The sequence below is a fragment of the Tenrec ecaudatus genome, chromosome 9 (genome assembly GCF_050624435.1).
Source record: "Tenrec ecaudatus isolate mTenEca1 chromosome 9, mTenEca1.hap1, whole genome shotgun sequence".
Taxonomy (NCBI): domain Eukaryota; kingdom Metazoa; phylum Chordata; class Mammalia; order Afrosoricida; family Tenrecidae; genus Tenrec; species Tenrec ecaudatus.
The window spans coordinates 52,157,724-52,181,237 of record NC_134538.1 but is presented as its reverse complement, the minus strand read 5'-3'; the positions used below and the strand labels follow the sequence as shown (position 1 = coordinate 52,181,237).

At 52.3% G+C, this 23,514-nt stretch overlaps 2 protein-coding genes across 3 annotated transcripts in view; both read left to right on the top strand.

Annotated features, from left to right (window-relative positions):
- The window catches only part of GCK (glucokinase), a 67,721-nt gene extending 59,253 nt beyond the window's left edge, over positions 1–8,468 (top strand). For both annotated transcript variants that reach the window (XM_075558094.1, XM_075558093.1), the window contains 6 exons: positions 382–477; positions 691–790; positions 3,229–3,412; positions 4,688–4,843; positions 5,269–5,502; positions 7,417–8,468. In XM_075558094.1, the coding sequence (XP_075414209.1) occupies positions 382–477; positions 691–790; positions 3,229–3,412; positions 4,688–4,843; positions 5,269–5,502; positions 7,417–7,561 (915 nt within the window). In that variant the 3' untranslated portion in view covers positions 7,562–8,468. The remainder of the gene's footprint in view (positions 1–381; positions 478–690; positions 791–3,228; positions 3,413–4,687; positions 4,844–5,268; positions 5,503–7,416) is intronic.
- Positions 8,469–13,305: 4,837 nt separating this feature from the next.
- On the top strand, positions 13,306–15,695 carry MYL7 (myosin light chain 7). The gene is made up of 7 exons (XM_075557495.1): positions 13,306–13,529; positions 13,776–13,889; positions 13,986–14,061; positions 14,283–14,387; positions 14,743–14,821; positions 15,009–15,057; positions 15,572–15,695. The coding sequence occupies exons 1-7, from the start codon at positions 13,527–13,529 to the stop codon at positions 15,671–15,673; spliced, it is 528 nt and encodes a 175-aa protein (XP_075413610.1). The 5' UTR covers positions 13,306–13,526; the 3' UTR covers positions 15,674–15,695.
- Positions 15,696–23,514: the final 7,819 nt, after the last annotated feature.

Sequence of the window (23,514 nt, the reverse complement as noted above, 5' to 3'; positions counted from 1 at the left end):
CAGCCACGCGTTTCATCCAGCAAACCCATTGCCATGGTTCATGCCAACCCTGGACCTTATCTTTACTCTGGAACGCCGTCTCGAAGCTCAACTGTCCAGAAATGTCTTCAAATAGAAAGATTTTAAAACGAGTTGCAATCTAGAAATGTAGAAATATAAGGTGTTCATGGAGAATTCTCTCCAAACACTACTCCATTATATCACTACTCTAAGCCCTCATTTCCTCAACTGGGACTCGGAGCTGCATGTCCCTGCGGTTCCAGGTAGCTAGCTACCTGTTCCTTCACTCCCTTCCCCAAACGAGTGCTGAATGAAAGGCCCTACCCCCATGACCACCACACTGGCCAGCAGCGGCCTCTGAGGGCCTTCCTATTCCCACAGGGCATCCTTCTCAACTGGACCAAGGGCTTCAAGGCCTCGGGAGCAGAAGGGAACAACATTGTGGGGCTTCTGAGAGACGCCATCAAACGGAGAGGGGTGAGATGGCATCTTCACCTGCCTCTGAGCTGCCCTGGGCCTTCCACCCCCGGGCACTTCTTTTTCTGTTGCTATCTCTCTGTCTCTCTCTGTCTCGGTCTCTCCCTCCCTTTCTCATTCCTCACCTATAGGTCAGGTCCAGGCCGGGAGGACAGAGAGGAGCCCCGAGATGTCTTCCCACTACATCGCTCCTGCCTCTGTGCTCCTTGGCAGGACTTTGAGATGGACGTGGTCGCAATGGTGAATGACACCGTGGCCACCATGATATCCTGTTACTATGAAGACCACCGGTGTGAGGTCGGCATGATTGTGGGTGAGCATCCTCACTGCCTACCTTCCAAGGGCTGTTGTCATCTCTCAGGTCCCACAAGGCTGGCCTCTACTTGTGCATGGCTGTGTGTGTGTCTCCAACAGGCTGCTCACCTCAGGGCCAGCGCCTCCACCTTACCCTGGTCCAGGCCCTGCAGGGCGGGTCACAAGACTCAGATCGTGTTGACAGGCAGAGCAGGGCCTCCTTATGTACTGAACATAAACCCCAAAGGGGCTGGGTCACAGGAAGGCTTGAGGCACAGCTAGGGGACAGGGAGGGGTGTGTGTCATGTGAGTGCAGGTTACTTATTGGTAGGGAAACATTTCTGCCGTGGGGCAATCACTGTGTCTGACTGGCATGTCAGTGGCCTGTCTACTGCGTGCATCAGAATTTGTAAAAACGCTTTAATATTTTATCTGCTAAATCGACATAGTCACACCAATGTGTCCAAGTGGAAAAGGGTATCCCAGAGGGACACTCTCCTCCACAGACTGTCCCCCTGTTGGAACAGAGACAAGGGCCACTGTGACTTTGGCCAGCCCTTCCTGATGTCGCAGGAATAAACACGCACTGAGGAGAAGTCCTCAGGCCCTTGGGAAGACCAGGGATCTGCTGGCAACAGACATGCCTGTGTTTTCTGGATGTGATGTCCCAGGTACCCAGAATCAGGGCTGAGATGAATTTGCTTCCGTGGGTCCTTTGGAGGCACCTCTAGCATGCTGCATCTGTCATCTCCGGATCTGATCTCTAATGTTACTCCCCTCCCATGCACACATAAATTCACATCTATACATATGTGTGATGTGGGCAAATACATGTATATGTGTGTGGGTATCTTAAAAACTATATGGAAATTTCCATTTTTAAATTTCATTTTTCCATGAATTTTTGAAGCATATATATACACACATATATGTTTTATACCTGCATAAATAATATAACAACCTATTCCCATTGAGTACATTCTGACTCATAGCAACCCTAGAGAGAGAGCAGAATTGACCCACAGGGTTCCGGTGCCTGTAATCTTCATGGAAGCACGCTGCCACATCTCTCTTCCCCGGAACCCACTGTGCTCACGCACTGTCTTCGCAGTTCGCAGTCTCGGGGCTGGCTTGCAGGCCCTCTCTCTTCTTGTACACACACACACACACACGCACACGCACACACGCACACATGCACGCACCCACACAGATAAACCTGTGAGAGCCGGAACCTGATGAAATTACCTGGTTTCTCCAGCTCTCACAAGGTTTCCGCCATTGACAGGGTGTGGTCTTACACTTTTCTATCGCTCGTTTTGGTGGAACATATTCAAGTTTCCCTTCTGACCGGTTCCTGCCTTATGCTGCTTCTGGATTTCATAAGTTTGACTATAAATATATGATTTAGATCCTAACAGGACCTCCTTTGCTCTCTCCTCCCCTGGCTCTTGCATCTTTTTCTTCCTTCTGCTTTTGAGATGAAAGTTGCTTTTGAGAGTCCCTGGCTGTGCCCCACAGCCCTTCCCACCAGAGACGTGCCTCCCCAAACTTTGATGCATGCTCTCGCCAGGTCGGGCTGTCTGTCGTGCCCAGGGAGACCCTCCACAAGCACAGTTGGCAAAGGGGGGGGTGGCCTATGGTCCACATCTGGCACCCAAACAAGAAGGCTTCACTTTGGGATAGAGTCTTTCTGACCTTTGACTTGCTCGGGTGGCTAGCCAGGCTCGTGGAGGGACTTGAATTAGCGGACCCAGATGTCTGCATAGTCCCACTGGACCCTTGCCATGGAGGGCTTCATGTTTGCCTTAATAGTCTACTGCCACCATTCGGAAATTCTTCCTTTTTGAACCAGGGACCCATGTGTTCACTTTGCCTGTCCTGTATTGCCTGCAGTCGCCTCCCACAGTTCCCTGAGGACCCACACTGAGTCTTCCTTACTTGGCAGTGCAACTAAGCACAGACCCGGGCAGAGAAATCCCCGTGTTTGTGTGTGGGGGGGGGCAGTGTTTGAAACAAGGGTGGTGCCAAAAGGAGAGCAAACAAGACTGTCTCCAGTTATTCTGACACTCAGGTTCCTCCCCTCAAGTCTCCCCATGACCTCCTGACAGGCGGGGCAGCATCTCTCTCCCTTCTTAGGGAAAAGGTCACACTCCCAGAGCAGTGGGACCTACCCCCCGACACCGTGGACCCCGGTCTCCTGTGACAGCCATCTTCCCATTGCTCCAGGGAACAGAGGGAGAGTCCTGTGACACAAGCAGGACGGTGACAGAGTGGTGGGAGCTGGGAGGACTGCTGAAGGCCAGGAACAAGACCTGCTGGTGGGGTACACCTTGTAGACACAGGGATCTGGGGAAGGTCCATCCTCATTGATAGGTGTGCTGCCCCTGCCCCGTTCCTGGGCACCAAGCCCAGCGGTGGCGGCCCAGCCAGGGGCCCTGACACGGCTCCCTGCTGCAGGCACAGGCTGCAATGCCTGCTACATGGAGGAGATGCAGAACGTGGAGCTGGTGGAGGGGAACGAGGGCCGCATGTGCGTCAACACCGAGTGGGGTGCCTTCGGGGACGCGGGCGAGCTGGATGAGTTTCTGCTGGAGTACGACCGTGTAGTGGACGAGACCTCCATGAACCCCGGTCAGCAACTGTAAGGACCAGTCCTGCCCCAGCCCTCAGCCCCAGTGCCTGGAGGTGCTCTGGGCCTCTGGGTGGCTTGTAGCTGCAGGTGGAACCCTGCCACAGAATACGCTTGTTTTTTAAGCAGCCTGGGGAAAAGTGTAAATTGACAATCCTTGGATAAGCTGGCTTGCTATCCAGACTGCTCACCCTCGAGCCACCCAGTGTGGGGCTGCTCCTCTGCCAACGGATTTAGCAGATTCCCTCCAAGCACGAGCAGAGTCACAGTCTTTGAGAAGCCCGCCCACAAAAACGACGACAATGACAAAACCCACTGCCATTCCAACTTGGCCTCCTAGCGAACCTGTGTCAGGTTTTGGAGGCTACACATTTTTACAGAAGCAAATAGCGGCGTCTTGCTCCTGTGAAGCAGCTGGTGGTTTTGAACCACCAACCTTGTGGTTAGCAGTCCAATGCTTATCTGATAGTGCCAGCAGAGCCCACAGCAAAGTGGAATTATGCTTAACCCAGAGTTCTTCTAATGACATGTCCCCCCACAGTCATAGAGTCAATCTCAGGATGTTATGGAATTCTCAGGGCTCGCTGAACACAGTCTGGGATTTAGTCCTCTCGGAGCTCCATTAAACACCTCTGCTGATAACTTAGTGGTTAAGCATTGGTCTGCTAATGGCAAGGTCAGGAGTTGGAAACCTGCAGGAGAAAGGTGGGACTTTCTACTCCGGTAAAGACCTACCATCTCTGAAACTTACAAGAGCAGTCTACCCTGCTCTATAGGGTTCCTGCGAGTTTGATGGCTGTGAGTTTTGAGGGTGTTTTTGTTTTGTTTTTAACATCTCATCAAGGAGATGGGTTGACACGGTGGCTGCAACAATGGGCTCAAAAATTATGATTTCAAGGACGACGCAGCACTGGGCCGTGTTGCCTTCTGCGCTGCACAGGGTAGCGATGAGTCCAACCTGACTCATGTGCTAAGCTATGTGGGGTACCTGGGAGTCCCATCTAGTCCAGGCTCATCCTGACTGTTCTATTAGCTTCATCTTTTATGCTCATACACTTCTGTTGAGTCTGTAGTAGTCAATGTATCTCAAAATTATTTTTTTATTTACTGGGCCCAAATTTATAGGCAGAATTGTGCTCAACTCTGAGCTGAGGTCTCAGGAGACCTCGCCGAGTTGTGGGGTCCTGCTCACCCCTCCAGCCTTGTCCCCACCCACTTCTTGGATCTCTCACTCGGGTGCCGACGGCAGGCCCGCTCAGGGTGACCCGGGTCCCCTCCTCTACCCAGATACGAGAAGCTCATCGGAGGCAAGTACATGGGTGAGCTGGTGCGGCTTGTCTTGTTGAAGCTTGTGGACGAGAACCTGCTCTTCCACGGCAAGGCATCCGAGCAGCTTCGCATGCAGGGCGCCTTCGAGACGCGCTTCGTCTCGCAAGTGGAGAGGTGCGCAGTGGGACCCGGAGCCCGCGGCAAGGGCCCAAGCAGGTAGAAGGGGGTCTCCAGAGACCAAGTGATGCCCCACCCCAGCCCCCAGAGACTCCCTCTTCCATCCTCGCAGAGGCTCCGGGCTGCTTTGTTGTTGCCTCCCCACTTTAGAGAGGAGATCCGGGGGCTTACAGGGACGGAGTTTGGCTGGTCTGTGACTCCCCAGCCTGGGCCGCTTTGCGCAGAGGCGAGGTAGGCAGGGGCCGCCCCACTTTTCAAGGGTCTCGGAAAGCAAACCCCATCAGGGCTCTGCTGGCTCAATCCCAGCCCCCGGGGCTCAGACCGACCCCCACCCCCCACCCCTACCCTGCTGGCTGGGGAAAGCGCAGGCCAAGGGCCTAGGAGGCTGACCCTCCCCCTACCCCACCCCCATCGCCCTGCAGTGACACAGGCGACCGCAAGCAGATCTACAACATCCTGAGCACCCTGGGGCTCCGCGCCTCGGCCACCGACTGCGACATCGTGCGCCGGGCCTGCGAGAGCGTTTCCACTCGCGCTGCGCAGATGTGCTCGGCGGGGCTGGCGGGGGTCATCAACCGCATGCGCGAGAGCCGCAGCGAGGACGTCATGCGCATCACCGTGGGCGTGGACGGCTCCGTGTACAAGCTGCACCCCAGGTGGGTCCCCCGCGCGCCTGGGAAGGCTAGCGGCCCCTGGGCCCTCCTCCGGTCCCCGCACGGGTCACTCCCGACCCTGCGCCCCCCCGGGGGAGGGGCTAACTGACAGTTAGCTTAGCTATCTAGTGCTGCTATAACAGAAATTCCACAAATGCGTGGGGTTTAAAACCACAAATGCATGCTCCGTGGTTTCAGGAGCCAGGAAGTGTAAATCCAGCGGGCTGGCTCTCGGGGAAGGCGTTCCCGTGTTGGACTTTGGAAGGCTCTCTTGGCTTTAAGCAACCATTTTGGCTGGGCTGCTCTCGTCCCTCATCTCTGTTTCACGGAATCTGCTTTTCCGTTTTTAAAGCTTTTGTAAAAGGTTATCCGAGACAGTTTTACACGACTCCTGCCTCGTGAACATAACCCTCAACTCATTCTCAAATCAGATTGTCACCGCAGGCAGAGGTTAAGCTATATCACCCATTGGGTGGGTGGGTGAGGGGGCACAATTCCATCTTCACCTCCTCCTTCTACCCATCACCTCCTCCCCAAAGCCCTCAATCAGCTGCCAGTGCAGAATCTCATCTCCTGAGTCACCTCCGCAGCAGACTGTTCTTTCCTTCTTACCCTCGTGCCCCCTCCCCGGCCCCCCTCCTCTCAACTGACGACTGTTCTTGTGGTGGTGGTTGGTTAGAACCATCAGTCACAGGTTTGATCTCTGTAACAGCAGATCATGTAACCACACCCATGTTGAAAGCCCCATCACATGCTCCTCAGTGTGCACAACAGGCTTCTCCCCATATTTACCTTCTTACTTCATTTTGACTTTTCACGGAGCATTTGACTGCTCAGGGCCAAGGAGAAACCAGGGATACCTCTGCAACATTCTCCCACAGCTGAGTCCCATCTCCAAGTGCCCCGCTTACAGGTTCTATCTTCCACCAAGCCCCTGAGCACGAGTCCAGCAAGCGGTCAGCCACTGCACCAGCAGCATCTCTGTCTCCCCTTCACCAATCGCACACTCATCACTGCCTCTAAAGCTCACCAGAAGCACAGTTAACGTCTGCCTCTCTGGTCCCTGCTTCGGGGACCACGCGTATTCTCTAAGGCGATAGAGACTCTGTGGTTCTGCTCACCAGAACAGTTGTTGACATCCATAATCCTACCAAGTCTCCTTCGAGACCATCTAGGCTTTTACTATTAGGTATCTTAAACACTGCCCATGACCCAAGTCTAAAATTACTTGGGCATTTTGGGGTAGCTGTTAGCATAGCACCTCGTTCCTCTGCATATGGTGGATGCATGCATTTGGTTGTGTCTGATCAGGCTGGAATGTTATGAATTGAATTGTGTTCCTAAAATATGTGTGGTATAACTCCTACCCTCCATGCCTGTGGTTTGCATCTCACTTGAGAATGGGTTGTCTTTATCGTGTTATTGAGGGCAAAAGAGGGTCAGATATATCTTTTAAGATATGAAGAGACTAAACAAGCAAGCAGAGTGGAGATGGTGAAGGGAAATTGCAGGCCCCACAAAAATAGCCTGGGAGCACAGGTTCAAAGAAACAAGCACCCTCCTCCAGAGCAAATGGAGACAGTCTTCCCTGCTCCAGTGCCTGTCATTCTTACTTCTAGCCTCCCAATCTGTGAGAAATGTCCACGTGGTCAAGCACCTCGTTCATGGTATTTCTGTTACAGTGGCACTAGATAACCCAAACCGGCGCCCTCCCAAGCTCCCTTGCCGCTCACAGAAACCTTGTTCCTCCCCTTCCCTTCCTCGTTCCTCATCCTCCCTGGCCCCGCTGTACGGGAATGTCCCCTGGCCAAGGATGGCTCCGTCCCCTAGCTTTACCCTGGCAGCTAGAGCATGGGGCGGTGGAGGCTGGGAGGGAAGCGAGGAGGCAGTGGCCAGGTCTGATTCCTTCATCCTCAGTTTCAAGGACCGCTTCCATGCCAGCGTGCGGAGGCTCGCGCCCAGCTGTGAGATCACCTTCATCCAGTCTGAGGAGGGCAGCGGCCGGGGGGCAGCCCTCATCTCTGCTGTGGCCTGTAAGAAGGCCTGCATGCTAGGCCAGTGAAATCATAGGTCCCAGGAGGCTGTCGGCCCTGCTGCAGACCTACGTGACAGGTACCCCAGGTGCTCCCAGCCTGCACTTGGGCAAGACTCCCCCACCTTGCAAGGACCCTGGAAGCCTCCCATACCCACTGCCACCTACCGAAAGATGGGAAGGCGCCATTGAGGAGTCAGGCAAGCCTCTACTCTGAGTCCGCTGAATTGAGAGCTCATGGGGGGAAGGTGTTGGGATGAGCAGGAATACAGACACCCCCACCCTGCCCCCAGAGCCCCTCACCTTGCTTGAACCCCACAACCTAGACCAGAGTGACTCACTCAGGACTGCTGCTTTTTCCCCTCCCTCCTGGAGGCTGTCAGTCTGGCGTGTATGCCCGCCCTTGACCCCTGCTAAGAAAAGAAGCTGCTGTCTGGGCACTGCTGAGGTCTGCCTCCCTGGGAACTCAGCCTCCACAGGGAGGCAGACTAGGGCTAGGGCCTCCTGATCACTGTAGTTCTCGGGTGTGGCTCAAGAGGCCCAAGGAAGCAATGAGAAGGGAGGCCTAGCCCCACTGTGGAAGCTCCCAGGATATGATACCGACAAGAGGCTTAGAATCATGGGCCCCACCTCTTCCCCTGTTCCCATCCCTGAGTGGTTGGCCACATTTAGGGTCCTGAAATGGACCCTCACAGAAAGTCCCTAAAACCCATGCCTGAGGGATGATGCCAGCTCCCTAAGTTTGGTATCAACCTAGGGGGAGGAGTCATCTACCAACTCTGCCATCCATAGGCCTGGGAGCAGCTTTGGAACGGCATCCTTAGATCCTAGAGCCTTGGCCCACTCAGCCTCCCCAAGGGGAAGCTAGACTCTCTCTTCTTACTAGACCTCTCATGTGACATATATGCCACATTGCCCTCTCTGTGTCCAGCCTAGGACTCTGTGTGCATTGTTATTGTTGTTTTGTTTGTTTTTTAATTAAAATTTAAAAATTTTCAAACATGGCTTTATCAATCATTCTTTGGCCCTTGTGCATGAAGACCCTGGGGAAGAATACTTTAAAATATATTGTCTTAGGCTAGGTTCTCTAGAGCAGTGACACCAATGAAGCGTGTGTGTGTGTGTGTGTGTGTGTGTGTGTGTGTGTGTGTGTGTATAGAAAGAGAGAGAGAGAGAGGGAGTTTCAAGGATATGGCATGTACAATTGTAGGGGTGGGCAGGTTCCAAGTCAGAGGGTCAAGATATTAGGCTGGAGGTTTCTGACTTTTGTAGCTGATGAATCCAAGATTGGCAGGAAGACAAGTTTCTTCCTGCGGGGCAAATGAATCCAAGGTTATCCGGTCACTGATCATTCCCAGGATCGGCAGGCAATATGGCAAGCCATTGGCTCAAGTCCAAATAACTGAAGGTCAACAAGCTAGACGCAGGATCCAGACCCAAAAAAAGGCAAGCAAGCTTTGACACAGGGTTTACTTATATTGGAAGCAGGCCACACCTTCCAGGAGGTCTCATCATGGGGCACTACTAAGCCGTGACTGCCAACCCACTGAAAACCCTGGTCCAGCCAAATTGACACCAAGCTTTTATTCTCACACTTCACTTCTATAGGCCTCGCTGTTCTCTGAATTCACTGCCCTCTCTACCAGCTGTCCCCTGAGGAGTGTGATCAGTGACAAACTGGACAGCAGGAACAGACATGAGAGGTGGGGGTGAGAGACACTGGACAGTCCACAGTTTGCCTTTGCCAGTCCCACCCGCCTCTTACAGGACAAAGCCTGTGAGTTTGCTGACTCCTCAAGGTCCTAGGAGCACAGGGCTGGGTGTTGCTCTGCACTGGGGACAGGACTGCCCCAGACACTACCTCCCCTGCTGCCCGCCTCACAGGCCCACTTATATCCCCCTGGAGCCTGTCCTTCTGGGTTTCCAAGACTGTAACTCTTTCGGAAGTGGAAAACCTCAGCCTTGTCCTCCAGAGCAGCAGGCAGTTTCAAACTGCTGACCTTGCAGTTAGCAGTCCAATGTGTAACCCACTCCGCAGCCAGGGCTCCTTCTATTTAGAGTTAGCCAAGCCAGATTAATCAGGTAACCTAGTGTCAGTTTACACATGGGCAGAATCACACGGTGGGGTGAAGAACAGGGGCCCTGTTGGCACAGTAGGCAGACCCTTGGCTGCCTCCACAAGGATGGCCCCACAGGTGAAAGCTTGACAGGTCTGCTCTCCATGAAGGTTACAACTTCGGAAACCCTGCTGGGCAATTGTACTCTGTCCTGTTTGCTGGCTGTGAGTCAGAACTGACTTGCTGACAGTGAGTTTCGGTTTGCTTTTGGTATAGGGTTGCTATCAGTCAAAATTGATTAGACAAGCAATGTTTAACGGTAAAGAATTGCTTTTTATAAAGTAAACTTCGTCTTCTTTGGAATTTCTAAGTAATTGAGGCGCCTTTGTTATCTATAGATTTATAGACCACACCTGAAGCTTGACCCAAATGAGATAGCTTTTTGGTGGGTGCTGGTCAGGCTAGACAGACTACCCTGTCCTCAGGGATGGGGTCAGAAAGCAATCAGTCATACCTAGGTCATGAGGCCCCACTCAGAGCTCTGCACACTGAAACTCCAGGAGCTTTCTAGTTGATGACAGACTTTTGCTCTCAGGAGGGTAATGCACCTTCTTTAGGACAGAGAAGGTCTGCCTTAGGAGCCCTCCTAGACCCTGCTCTGCATGTGTTCTTTCTTCCTGTCTTGATTTTTATCCTTCGTTGCATATCTGTAATTGTAAGAAGAGCACTTTCCATGGACTTTTGTGGGTTGTTCCAGTAACTTATCAAACCCAAGAGAGTAGCAGGTGCCAGCAAGTCAGCAGTTCAGAAGGTCTGCGAACCCTTGGGCATGGGTTCTTCAGGAGAGATAGTGGGAAACCCTTAACTTGTCACTTGTCACTAGCAGGTCAGAGGTCAGGGAAACCTGGAGACCTTAAGTCTGTGGTTGGCATCTGGATGTCCTGGTCATCTAAAGGACTGTGTCCATTAACTTTTGAGGCCTGACCTAGCTCTGGGCGGTTAGCGTCAGAGAAAGAAGTGCTACATCTGCAGCTGGTGACAGAAGCAAGAAATGGAAAATGGGGTTTTTATTTGTGTTGATTTTGTATTGTACATATAAACACATACTTTAAAAAATCATTTTATTTGGGGCTCATACAACTCTTATCACAATCCATACATACATCCATTGTGTCCAGCACATTTGTACATTTGTTGCCATCATCATTCTCAAAACATTTGCTTTCTACTTGAGTCCTTGGTATCAGATCATTTTTTCTCTCCCTTCCATCCCCCATGAGTCCTTCATAACTTATAAATTATTATTTTGTCATGTCTTACACTGTCCGACATCTCCCTTCACCCACTTTTCTGTTGTCCATCCCCTAGAGATGGGGTTATATGTAAATCCTTATAATCAGTTCCGCTTTTCTACCCCGCCCTCCTGGTATCACCACTCTCACCACTAGTCCTGAGGGGTTCATCTATCCTGGATTCCCTGTGTTTCTAGTTCCTATCTGTACCAGTGTACATCCTCTGGTCTAGCCGGATTTGTAAGGCAGAATTGAGATCATGATAGTGGAGGGAGGAAGCATTTAAGAACTAGAGGAAAGCTGTATGTTTCATCGTTGCTACCCTGTCACCCTGACTAGCTCATCTCCTCCCCGTGACTCTTCTGTAAGGGGATGTCCAGTTGCTTACAGATGGACTTTGGGTCTCCACTCCACACTCCCCTTCATTCACAATGATATGATTTTTGTTCTTTGATGCCTGATCCCTTAGACACCTTGTGATCACACAGGCTGGTGTGCTTCTTCCATGTGGGCTTTGTTGCTTCTGAGCTAGATGGCCGCTTGTTTATCTTCAAGCCTTTAAGACCCCAGATGATATATCTTGTATTAACCAGGCACCATCAGTTTTCTTCTCCACATTTCTTATGCACCCATTTGTCCTCAGCGATTGTGTCAGGAAGGTCAGCATCGTGGAATGCCAGTTTATTAGAACAAAGTAAACACATACTTTTGTATGATTTTATACACACTCATTGTTTTCAATAACAGCAACTACCCAGTCACTTGAGAGATGACAGTCGTCACAGATTCACTAATGTCCACCCCATTTTCTGTGACATAGGACATTAGGTACTATGCCTCGATGTGTATCACTGTGATACACATGCTCATTATGGGCGCTTCATACTTGGGGTTGCTCCTGATCTTAGTTCTTTCGATCCAACTGGCTGCTCCACTCGTCGACTGGACAAGCATCTCCTTCACTTCATTATGTCTTCTAATATGTAAGTTAAGGCTATTTATGTATAAAAACGTTTCTTTATAAATTCATTTCTGTTCATTTCACCTTGATCTAACTAGTTTGGGGCACAAGACTGATTTTACCTTCAGTTCTCTGTATAGTTTTTACAGTCTGTGTTCGTGGTTATCAAATCCCCCCTGGCTCATAAAAGTGCGTGCTGCATAGGTTTTCAATGGCTGTCCTTCAGGGGGAAGTAGATCACCAGGCCTTTCTTCCTAGGTACCCTTCTCTGGGTGGAGTCAACCCACAACCTTTCGTTTAGCAGCCAAACACTCGGGGTAATCAAGAAGGTGTTATTAAGTCTTCGTTACACAGAGGGTGTGTTGCATTTAGAGAGATGGGAACTCACTACCAACCAGCTTCCCCCTGCATTCCCTCTTACCCCTCACTCTGAAGGCCAGACTGACAGACACAAATGCCACACTGCAGAAGAGAAGACAGCAAATGCGAGGCCTTACAGCTGAGCACGTGTGGCTGGCCTCTGGAAGGTTCCCTGAATCCCCGGCATCTTCTCTGTATCCTCAGCCAGGAAGGAGCTGGCAGAACCCTGCTCTCTGGCCCAACAGAGCCCCTCCCCGACACACACCAGGACAAGCAGCTGGACTGATCCACCTCACAGTGCGGTTCAGGCTGACGGCAGCCACAGGAGGTGCCGTGGCAAAGGCTTCCCCTGAGTTTATTTATGGCTGACTTTCACCAGGGTCCATTCTGACCTCAGGTTCCCAGGGTGCTCCCAGGGGCGTCATAGTGTGCAAGTGTGTCCGTCTTCAGTGCTGTGCCCTTCGGAACTCAGATATCAACACTTCTGAGCAGCCGGGAGGACCAGAGCAGAGAGACGGGGCCTACTAACACTGCAGCCACAGCTGCCAGGCCCTGGGAACCTACCACAGGAAGGAAACAGAGCCCTTGCGAGCTCTCTGAAAGAGTGGGGGTGGAGGGATGCAATCACAAAAAGCGGAGATGACCGTGCCACAAGGAGACTTTACAGAGGGGGGACAACCCAGCAGAGCCCTGGAGGGAGAAGAGCCAGTTCCAACGGGCTGCCCTAAAGCCAAGCAGAGTGTTGGGGTCACCGTCTCTCCAGGACAACCTCTGCCAGGGAGTGTTTGCGGAAGCCTCAGGAATGCTGTCCGCAGAACCACCCCTCTCCAGCCAAGTGGGAACCAGGCCAACCTCAGCTGTCCTCTCCAGAAGGGCAGGTTAGGAGGTGGATCTGTAGAGCGTACAGTCCCTGCTCTCTGAGAAAGGCAAGGTATTGAAGCTGAATTTAGGGGCCAGGCACGCCAATGGAGGAGACCCTTTCTGCACTATCTAGAGCAGACAGAGCCTCCTTTGCTCTCAGCTGAGTAGACTTAAAGCCCGCACTGCTGAGCCTCAGCTGAGCTGGGTTGGGTGGCACGTCATGTCACTTGAGGCTGTGAACGAAGCCTGCTGGAGCCCCGGAAATCAGGAGATCACCGGAATGTGGCTGGAATCTGCAGGGGGCTCTCCTCTGCTCCAGTCCAGGCAGGGACTGCCAAGTTTGGGCCTGTCCTTGGCTTCTTTCCTTATTTGGCCCACCAGGTGATAAGGCTGATGCATAAAGCAAACTGTGGCCTTGTGCAGCCACCAAGCCGCAGCAGGGACACAGGGGACAGCCCAAGAGGATGGTAAGTGCCAAATGGGGGTGACAAGGCCAGTCGGCTCACAAGTGCCGTGCACTGCTGTGGGGCCAGGGGAGCAAACTCAGGAGAGAGATGTGCTGGGGGTCCCAGCCATCAAAGGTACTCCTCAGTCCTCCTGGGTCGACCGGGGACTCTCTGGGTCCCAGGGATAAGGAAGAGTAGTGTCCCAGGGAATGGACTGGGGGGGAGGGGGGAAGGGGGAGAGGACCCCTCCCACCCACTGTGTTGCAGGCCAGCAGAAAGGCAGGGACCCGGGGCAAGGCTGCAGCCACCAAGCAGGCCCAACGAGGTTCTTCCAATGTCTTTTCCATGTTCGAACAAGCCCAGATCCAGGAGTTCAAGGAAGTAAGTGTCCCAATCCAAAGCAGCCCTGGCGCTGCCCAGCACTCTCCGGGCCTGCCTTTGCTCTGGCTCCTCACAGCGCCTCTTCCTCCCTCCCAGGCCTTCAGCTGCATCGACCAGAACCGTGATGGGTTCATCTGCAAGGCTGATCTGAGGGAGACCTACTCCCAGCTTGGTGGGTCATGAGCCCTTTTCTCACCCGCCTCCAGCCCAGCCTGGACTCCCCGCCTCCCAAGGGTGTCTCTATCTCCTACCCACCCAGCTTCCTCATGCCTCCCTCCCTACCCTCTGTCTGTATCTTTCTTCCACTTCCTTCCTTCTCCATTCTGCCCCCTCTCCCGAGATGGGATGGGGCAGGCAGGTGACATCTCTGTCCACACCTATCCTCGCTCTCAGGAAAAGTGAGTGTGCCCGAGGAGGAGCTGGACTCCATGCTCCAGGAGGGGAAGGGCCCCATCAACTTCACCGTCTTCCTCACGCTCTTCGGAGAGAAGCTTAATGGTGAGGCAGGAGGTCAGGACCCTCTGGTCTGAACCACCCCCTGGCCCCCTCCAGCCTGGCTCTAGCTCCTGCCTGTTCTCCACCTATAGTGGCCACACAGGCTCAGAGAACGAGACCCTGCATGTATGTACCTGCCTGGCATCCCATAGGCACTGCCAGCAAAGTCCCCACTGCAGAGTGCAAACGGGCACTCGGGCCCATTTCCAAAGCCCAGTTGCTAATCATCCCAGTCTTTCTGTGCCTCAGAGGGCAGCAGGGAGACCTGGCAGGTCCCACGTGTTCCTAGTGGCTCCTCCTGAATGCGGACCGTTCGCTGATCAGTAGATGTCTGCCCGACTTTCTCCACCCCCTGCAGGGACGGACCCCGAGGAAGCCATCCTGAGTGCTTTCCGAATGTTTGATCCCAGTGGCCAGGGCGTGGTGAACAAGGACGAGTAAGCGTGCATGGCTGGGCCCAGGGACCCCCTTCTTGGACACTCCCCACCCCACCCCCCAGCCTGTTGGGAGGGTGGCCCCCTTCCATTTGGAGCACCTGTTGCTCTTCTTTGGGAGTGGGCAGTGGGAGCGCCCACCCAGGCCCCCAAGCATCTGGCCCTTGTGTGGCCCTCTCAATGCTTCCAGGTTCAAGCAGCTGCTTCTGACTCAGGCAGACAAGTTCTCCCCAGCTGAGGTGAGGCATCTTTTCAACTCCATCTCCTGATCTTTACTCTGGACCCTGCCAGGCAGGGATTTTAGACTACCTCAGTGAGCCAGCCAAGCCCAGCCCTCTGCTGTCCAGAGGTTAGAGCCCGTGGGGAAGCGCTGGACTCAGTCTGGCCAGCTCTCTGGGGGTGCAGTGAAGCGGAGGAGCTGTGCCAGGCACCGAGGGCTGTGCCAGGCACTGAGGGCTGTGCATGCCTATGGCCAGAGGTCCCGGTGCTCAAGCAGGTGAGTCAGTGTGCGCTGAGGCCACCAGAAGGGTGCCCTGTGCTTGCAGGGCAGGGAGGTGCAGACTGAGAAGTACGAAGAGGCACTTCCATGTGCCTGGGCTGCCCAGAGGCCCACAGCAGACAGCACGAGGGCTCTGGGCGAAGATGCTGCTGGAGGAGAAGGGGAGGGCTGGTCGCAGGCTTCCCTGCAGGTCTCGCTCTCCAGCCCCAGCCCTTCCAGGCCTCTCAGTGGGCTCTGTTCCTCGTCTCCTGCAGGTTGAGCAGATGTTCGCCCTGACACCCATGGACCTGGCTGGGAACATCGACTACAAGTCCCTGTGTTACATCATCACCCATGGCGACGAGAAAGAGGACTGAGGGAAGGACCTGCCAAGGGCGGGACTTAGGAGGCCTGTAAGACCCTCAATAAAGGCGGTTGCTGAATGACACCTGCAGTGGCGTCTTGTCTGTGGCAGATGAGTAAAGCCAGACCAGGGGAGCCAGAGACCCGAGGGGGCCCAGGCCCAGTGCAGTCAACTCAGGGATGGCAATCACTCCCACTGGGCATGCCTGCGGAGAGCCAGGGCCCTTGGTGCCTTTCCATTCTCCCTCACAACTGCCGAGCAGAGGGTGGTCTCTCAGGATGCTCGGTTTGCCAACGAGCCCAGCGAGGGCGGATACCTTATCACTCTCCTCTCCATCAAGCCAAGGATAAGACGCTAAGTGGTACTCTGCCAGTTCGTCGAGGTTGTGCAGAGAAGGCTGCAAGCCGGGGACTCACATATTCTGTTGTGGTACACCTCTCTGTGTTAGTCCGGGTTGACCAGAGAAACAAATCCAGAAACGTTGATATCTATGTAAGAGAGAGCTTTCTATCAAAGAGCAACTGTATATTGAGAAAACATCCCAGCCCGGTCCAGATCAAGTCCATAAGTCTGACATTAGCCCATATGTCTGACATTAGTCCATAAATTCCCCTTTAGACTCCTACAGCACACACAATGATGCCGAATGCAGGAAGATCACAGGCCAGTGGGTGAAAAGTCTGGTGGAAGCATCTCAGTGCTGGCGCGGCTCTCCACGTGGCTCCTCCAGCTCTAAGGCTCTGGCTGCCATCAGCATAGCTTCAGGTGGCTTGTCAATAGAATGTGTAATAGAGAGAGTGTGTGTGTCCCACCACCAGGGAGGAAGAGAGGAAGTTCCCAGAATCCTCATGAGAAGGCCACACCCACAAGGAGGGATCAGCAGGCTGTGATCTGATTGGCAAGCTAGATCCCACCCCTCCCGTCTTATTTATCAAGTTGACCAGAAATTGTGTAACTACCACACTCTCCTTGTCTCGGCACCCTAGCTCAGGTGGGGTCCCCTGCACACCTGCTTGGGGTTTTCTGGATCCTGTATGCAAGGCCCAGAGGGACCCATTTGAAAATACAGCCATTTTCACATGGGAACACGCACATGGAGAGATGATGGGAAACAAGCTGGAGGAGGTGCCAGAAGGCTCCATGAAAGGCAGCTGGTTGGAGAGAGTTGCAAGTGTCCCCAGGGTTTCCTCAGTCCCTATCGCAGCAGCAGACACCAGGGCCTGGAGCGCAGAGGGAGGAAGAGCAAGCAGAGCACCCCTTGTACATCCTGGGACCAGACGCCTGAGCAGGGGCACCAGTGCATCAGAAAAGAGACGGGTTGTTCTTAGCCAGACCCGGAGAATTCAAAGCCAGCCTCCAAGAGGAACATGCAGTAAGGACTCTGACAACAGGCTCCCCTGTCCCCCTGGCCAGCCCACTGCAGTCGCAGCCACTGCGAAGGCTGAGAGGTGAGCCGGCAGAAGGCTTGGCTGCTTTCCCGTCCTGGAGGTAAACAAGATTTGGAAAGGTGTTCTAACCTGAGGTGGTTGTGTAGGCTTTTGATGTTTATCTGGGTCTTGGCCATTATAATTACTAAATTGAAACGCTGATCGAAAGTGACCATAATACGTTCCATTTCTTAAAAGGGTTAAAAATCTAGAAAAATCAGAAATTAGTGTAACCATATACAAAAGTAGTAAAAATTGCTTCAAAATCATAGAAACCTTTAATATTAATAACGATGTGAAAAGTAACAAAATATGAAGCCATGGTTTCTCAACCTTTCCACCATCTGATCGGCACACTTCTGAAATGCGTGTGTTCATCTCTCTACTCCATCCTCCCCAAAATGCCGTGCTCTTCAGTTCACACCAGGCCAACACCGTGGTTTGGGTTCCCTTGGAAGTCTTCAATGTGGTTCCCTTTGGGGGAAATAAATAACATCTGACGGGTCAAGTCCATGGCTGTCGGGTGTAAGGTTTCCCAACAACTTTCTCCTCGGGCAGCCCTTGTCCCCTCAACCAAGGAGCAGGCGTACCGTGAGGATGGGAGACAATTCCTCCACACAGCTTCCCTGGTCTTTTTCTCACTCATGCAGTTTTCCGTTTTCTGCAAACTTCTTATACTATGTCCCCAGGCTCTTCCCATGTCAAGAAAATTTAATAAGAGGACTCCTTTGGCGCCCCCAAACAGTTGCCACAACCTCCTGAGTGGACCACTCTGCTCTGAATTGAGTTTACCCAGCAGATCCCCTTAGAAGCCAAGGTTTTGGCTGACTCTGTTGTGATGGCACCCCAGGAGATGGAGACAGCGTTTTACTGAGCAAACTGGCCTGCTGATCTCTCCGTGATCTCAGAGACAGGTTTAAACATGTTGTGCTTGGAACAGACCTGCACAGGTGTGAACTGCAAGCCTAATAGCACTTACCTCCTATTTACTGTGGATAGATACGATTCAAATTGGGAGGGTCAAACGGAATGCATCAGGAAGGATTCCCCGAAGAGGGAACGTGAGAAACAGGATCTAGAGGTAGGGTCGTTCCCTAAAGGTCATGATCAATTCCTTTCCTGTTCATTTCTCAGATGATGGAGTCAGAACATGGCAGGATTTCAAGGTCAATCAGTTCTATAAATAGTCACTAAAGACATAGAGGTCTTAAATCACTGCTTCCAGACAAATCTGGGAGTCCCCTTTTCTGGAAACTGATGGCAACTAGCTAATTCTCCCAAAGAGTCCTGTGTCTCAAGCAAAATGGTCTCTCGATGCTGCTTACAAAGGGCCCTACTGGCACTTTTGGGGACGCGTGGGGCCGCTAACCACAAGGTCAGCGATTCAAATCCAGCAGACACAGCAAAGGAGAAAGAGGAGGCTGTCTGCTCCCGGAAAGATTCACAGTCTCAGAAACCCTCTGCGCGGGCTCTCTGAACAGGAATCTGCTCGAGGGAAGAGGGCGGCAGTGGCAGAAACTGCCTACTCGACGCAGGCTTGGCTTGAAGGCGACATGAGGAAAATGAATTCTTCCGAGGGGTCCTGCTGGCATAATGGCTGACATGTTGGCGTTGGTCTGCAGCTCAGAGCCACCAGCCCCTCCCCCGGAGAAAGACGAAGCTTTCCACACCCAGGGACAGTTCCACTCTGTCCTCTGGGGTCGGGAGGAGTCATTGCCGACCGGGTGGCAGGAGTGAGTTCCTTAAAGACTCAGGCTTTAAAAGGACACCTGGTCCTCATTCGACAGACACTAGAAATCTGGATTCCAGGAAAATTCAATGTTTCTCACTCATAAGCACAAAGGTCACAGAACGGCCATAGTGTTCATGCAGAGTGAAGGCCACGCACGAGCCCTCGCCAGTTGACTGTGAACATGGCCCAAAGGGACCGTGGGTGAACAAAACCAAGTCATTCCACAATTACATAATAGCAGTTCTGCTTGTTACACAAACTGGCTTTGTAACACAAGGACACCTTTAACTTTTCCTACTCTAGAGGAAGACATTGTGAAAGATGCCTCTCTGCCCACTGCCCTTGTGCCAATCCTGACACGACAGGAGGACCAAGGAAAACTGCTTTCCACACAAAGATTGCCACATCTCTGCCAGTCATCGTTTTAGCAGACATTCGTAGGCAGTAGTCCGCTCGGTTTCCTCGCAGGTCCGGCGTGGTGGCTGGTGTGGTGACTGGAAGGGTCACCACCTCATGCACATCGCCAGAGGGAAGCTCCAGGACAAGCCCATTCCCGGCTTTCGTGCTACCCTTTCGTGCTGTGCTTGCTCCGTTTCAAAGAGCACAGGACGCTTCGCTGCTCAGCTGTCAGCCCAGAGGTTCACCACTGGAACCTCCCCAGTGGTTCCTGGGGAAAGATTTCGCCATCTTGGTCCTGCAAAGACTACAGCCAAGCAAGCCTGTGGGGCGGCTCTACTCTGCCGCGTGGGGTCAGTGTGCGCACAGTGAAGATGGATCAGCCGGCATCCAACAATCACGGCGCAGTCAAGGATTTCCCTTCACGCTCAGGTGATTGCCATTCTTCTGGACCTTCCAGCCTGGAGTCCGTCTGCTTCCTCTAATCTCCCATGGGCTTCGTTGGCTCCATCCTTCTCTTCCCAGCATGGTTCCCTCTTGCCGTTGCCGCAGCCACTCGGGTCACTTCTCCGAACAGTAAACATGTTGAAGACACAGGCTGCACCTCCTTTCTGCATCCCAGCCCAGTGCTTGCCCTCTGCTCGGGCAGGTGTTGAATTCTGCGCACTTGGTGTGTAGAAGGCTACATTTCACGGCGTGAGCCCACTCCACGTTGTCTTACCATACAGTCAGCCTCCATCGAGCTCTTTCTGACCGCTAACCTGCAATGTATAAGGCTTTGTCTCCGGGCAGACTGTGTTTGAAAGTGGATTGCTGACTCCCCTGGCAGCCCAGGGAGGGGCAGCCTCCCTCTCAGGGACTTGTCTGGATGTACTTTTAATGGACTTTGGGATACCAGGGTCACATGAACTTGGGTCATGCTCAGACCAAGATGGTCAGACAGCCCTAGAACCAATCTGGTATTTGTCAAAAAGAGAGCCAGGTGATATTAACAGAGATAAAGAGGAGCAACTTAATACTCGGGTGTGGGCAACTGGAATTCCAGGCCCATGGCTCTATGCCAGGCAGATTAGGATTGGACTGTAAAATCCCACCCATCTCCCTAACAGGAGGCAGCATCCTAGCCAGCCAAAGGCCAGAAACGGATCAAAAGGAATTATCGACACATCCTTACAATAAAAACTGCAACTTTACATTGTGCCCACATTGGGTACCTGTACCATCCAATGTCAATCTGCTGGCCAGCACCTCTTGTAACAGTTCGTGTCGGATATGTTTGCAGGCTCTGAGTTGGTCAGAGGAAGTATGGCCAGCTCCCTTGAAGCTTTAGATCAAAGCAGGAGGTGATGCTCAGCCCCCTCCAGAAACCAGCATCTGCAAGGGTGTACTGCAGTGGTTCCCCACCTTCTTCCTGCCGCAACCCTTTCATACACTTTCTCATGTTGTGGTGACCCCCAACCATAACATTATGTTCGTTGCTACTTCATAAGTAAAGGGGTCGCGACCCACAGGTTGAGAACCGCTGGTCTATAGCAGAGCTGGGCCTCCCTCATCCTACTGTAGGATTGTTTCATTCATTCCCCTTCAAGTTCAGCTCCTCTTCACTGCCTTCACTGGCGAGCGTCCAGCAGAAGCCCTGAGCTACACAGTCTGCAAGATTTAGCAGACATGGATTTTGCTAACAGCAACAAATGGGTCCCAGAGTTCTGTCTCTCCTCAGAGGGTGGACAGACAGCCTGCAGCTCCCTTCACCCTGGCCAGGTAGTGAGTGAGTCCCTAGGAAGCCCCTCCTCCCAATAGGCCCATACATCACCTCAGAGAACCATGCAACCCCAGGCCAGCTGTACTGCAGCCTCACCCCACGACCAGCTGCTGTCTGTCTTTCTACCTCACACTGAGGCTGTTCTACAAGGACTGAGTCCCCAGGCCCCCTAGGGCAACCTCTCAGCCAGTTGTGCTGAACCTCAGCCAGTTTAGGAGTCTCCACCCACCTCTACAAGCCACCCCCACCTTGATCCCCTCTACCCCCCAGCCCCCCCACCGCAACGCCCCCCCCCCATCCTCCTGCTCAAGCCCATCCAGCCTACTTAGAGAGAAGGTCTGAGGCAAGTTTAGCCCTGCAGAGAGGATGCTGTAGCTTACTGGGAGGCCCTATTTGTAAGGGGCTGGGGGTGGAATTCTGCCCCACCCCCAAACTCAGCTGGAGTCTGTGTTCAAGGGCTTCAGGGAAAAGAAAACATTAATGGATGCCCCTCCCCCCAGATGAATTTGTTTCAAAGGACAGCATTGAATCTGTACCTCTGGGAGAGGGACATATCTGATCAGAGCACACGGGAGCAGATGAAGGGGAAGGAGGAGAGCATGGAGCACATCCTGGCCCACCAGGCCTTGAGGATGATGTTCCTGATTAGAGCAGCCAGTCCACAGAGAGTACCCCATGGCCCGCCCCACTAGGAGACATGCCCCTCACTGACCCGTGGCCCTGCTGGGGACACCACCAGAGACACAGTGTGGGAATTGCACCCGATCTGATCCTGCCACACCAAGGCAAAACACTAAGTGAGTACAACAGAACAGCAAGGGGACTGAGGGGCGAGGTCCCCAGTGAATGCTGAAAGTGGACTTTGGGGCCAGGGCATGGTGCCCCAATAGACTGGACTGGAAACACTCCTAAAGGCCAACAAACAATCCTTGAACTAACTACAAGCTTTTCTTTCTTGTGCTTTGTTTTGTTTTTTGTCATTGGTTTATTGTTATTGTTTTGTGGTAAATTGTTGCTTGATTTTGCTCTGTCTTGTTTTTGTGCTGTCTTGTTTTTGTGCATGGTATTATCTCTGCAGGTCTGTCTAAATAAGATAGGCTGGATGAACAATCTGGAGGAGAAAACAACGGGACCAACACTTATGGGGGGACATGGGAGAGGGGGAGGTGGGGGGAAAGGAAGTGGTGTTAACAAACTCAGAGACAAGGAAACAACAAGTGATCCCAATCAGTGGTTAGGAGGGTGTAGGAGGCCTGGTAGGGCATGATCAAGGGAAATGTAACCAAGAGGAATTACTGAAACCCAAATGAAGACTGAGCATGATAGTGGGACAAGAGGAAAGTCAAAGGAAATAGAGGAAAGAGCTAGGAGGCAAAGGGCATTTACAGAGGTCTAAATAAAGGCATTTACATATGCAAATATTTTATATATGAGGATGGGGAAATAGATCTATGTGCATATATTTATAGGTTTAGTATTAAAGTAGCAGAAAGACATTGGGCCTCCACTCAAGCACTCCCTCAATGCAAGAATACTTTCTTCTATTAAATTGTCACTCTAGGATGCTTACCTTTCCGACACACCATTGAAGACAAAGCAGGTGAACAAGCAAATGTGGTGAAAAAAGCTGATGGTGCCCAGATATCAAAAGATATAGCGTCTGGGGTCTTAAAGGCTTGAAGGTAAACAAGCGGCCATCTAGCTCAGAAGCAACAAAGCCCACATGGAATAAGCACACCAGCCTGTGTGATCATGAGGTGTCAAAGGGATCAGGTATAAGGCATCATCAGAACAAAACATCATATCATTGTGAATGAGGCAGGAAGTGTGTAGGGGAGACCCAAAGTCTATTTGCAAGCCAATGGACATCCCATTACAGAAGGGTCTCAGGGAGGAGATGAGCCAGTCAGGGTGTGACGTAGCAATGATGAAACATACAACCTTCCTCTAGTTCCTAAATGCTTCCTCCTCCCCCTACTATCATGATCCCAATTCTACCTTACAAATCTGGCTAGACCAAAGGATGTACACTGGTACAGATAGGAACTGGAAACACAGGGAATCCAGGGCAAATGATCCCTTCAGGACCAGTGGTGAGAGTGGCCATACTGGGAGGGTAGAGGGAGGGTCGTTTGGAAAGGGGGAACTAATTACAAGGATCTACATGTGACCTCCTCCCTGGGGGATGGACAACATAAAAGTGGGTGAAGGGAGACATCGGACAGGGCAAGATATGACAAAATAATTTATAAATTATCAAGGGTTCATGAGGGAGGAGAGGAGAGGGAGGGGAAAAATGAGGAGCTGATGCCAGGGGCTTATGTGGAGAGCAAATGTTTTGAGAATGAGTTGGGTAACGAATATACAAATGTGCTTTACACAATTGATGTATGTATGGATTGTGATAAGAGCTGAGCCCCCAATAAAATGATTTTTTTAAATGGCACATGAAAATTAAACATCAGAAAACCTTACTTTTCCCTAGTGGTAAAAAAGAGACCTCTCTCCTCCACCTTTCTCTCTCTCTCTCTGTCTTT

Bases quoted from the DNA above. Each gene is read 5' to 3' on its own strand.
- MYL7 (XM_075557495.1), top strand. The intron at 14,822-15,008 runs GTAAGCGTGCAT...CAATGCTTCCAG, and splicing joins GGCGTGGTGAACAAGGACGA to GTTCAAGCAGCTGCTTCTGA. The intron at 15,058-15,571 runs GTGAGGCATCTT...CGTCTCCTGCAG, and splicing joins ACAAGTTCTCCCCAGCTGAG to GTTGAGCAGATGTTCGCCCT.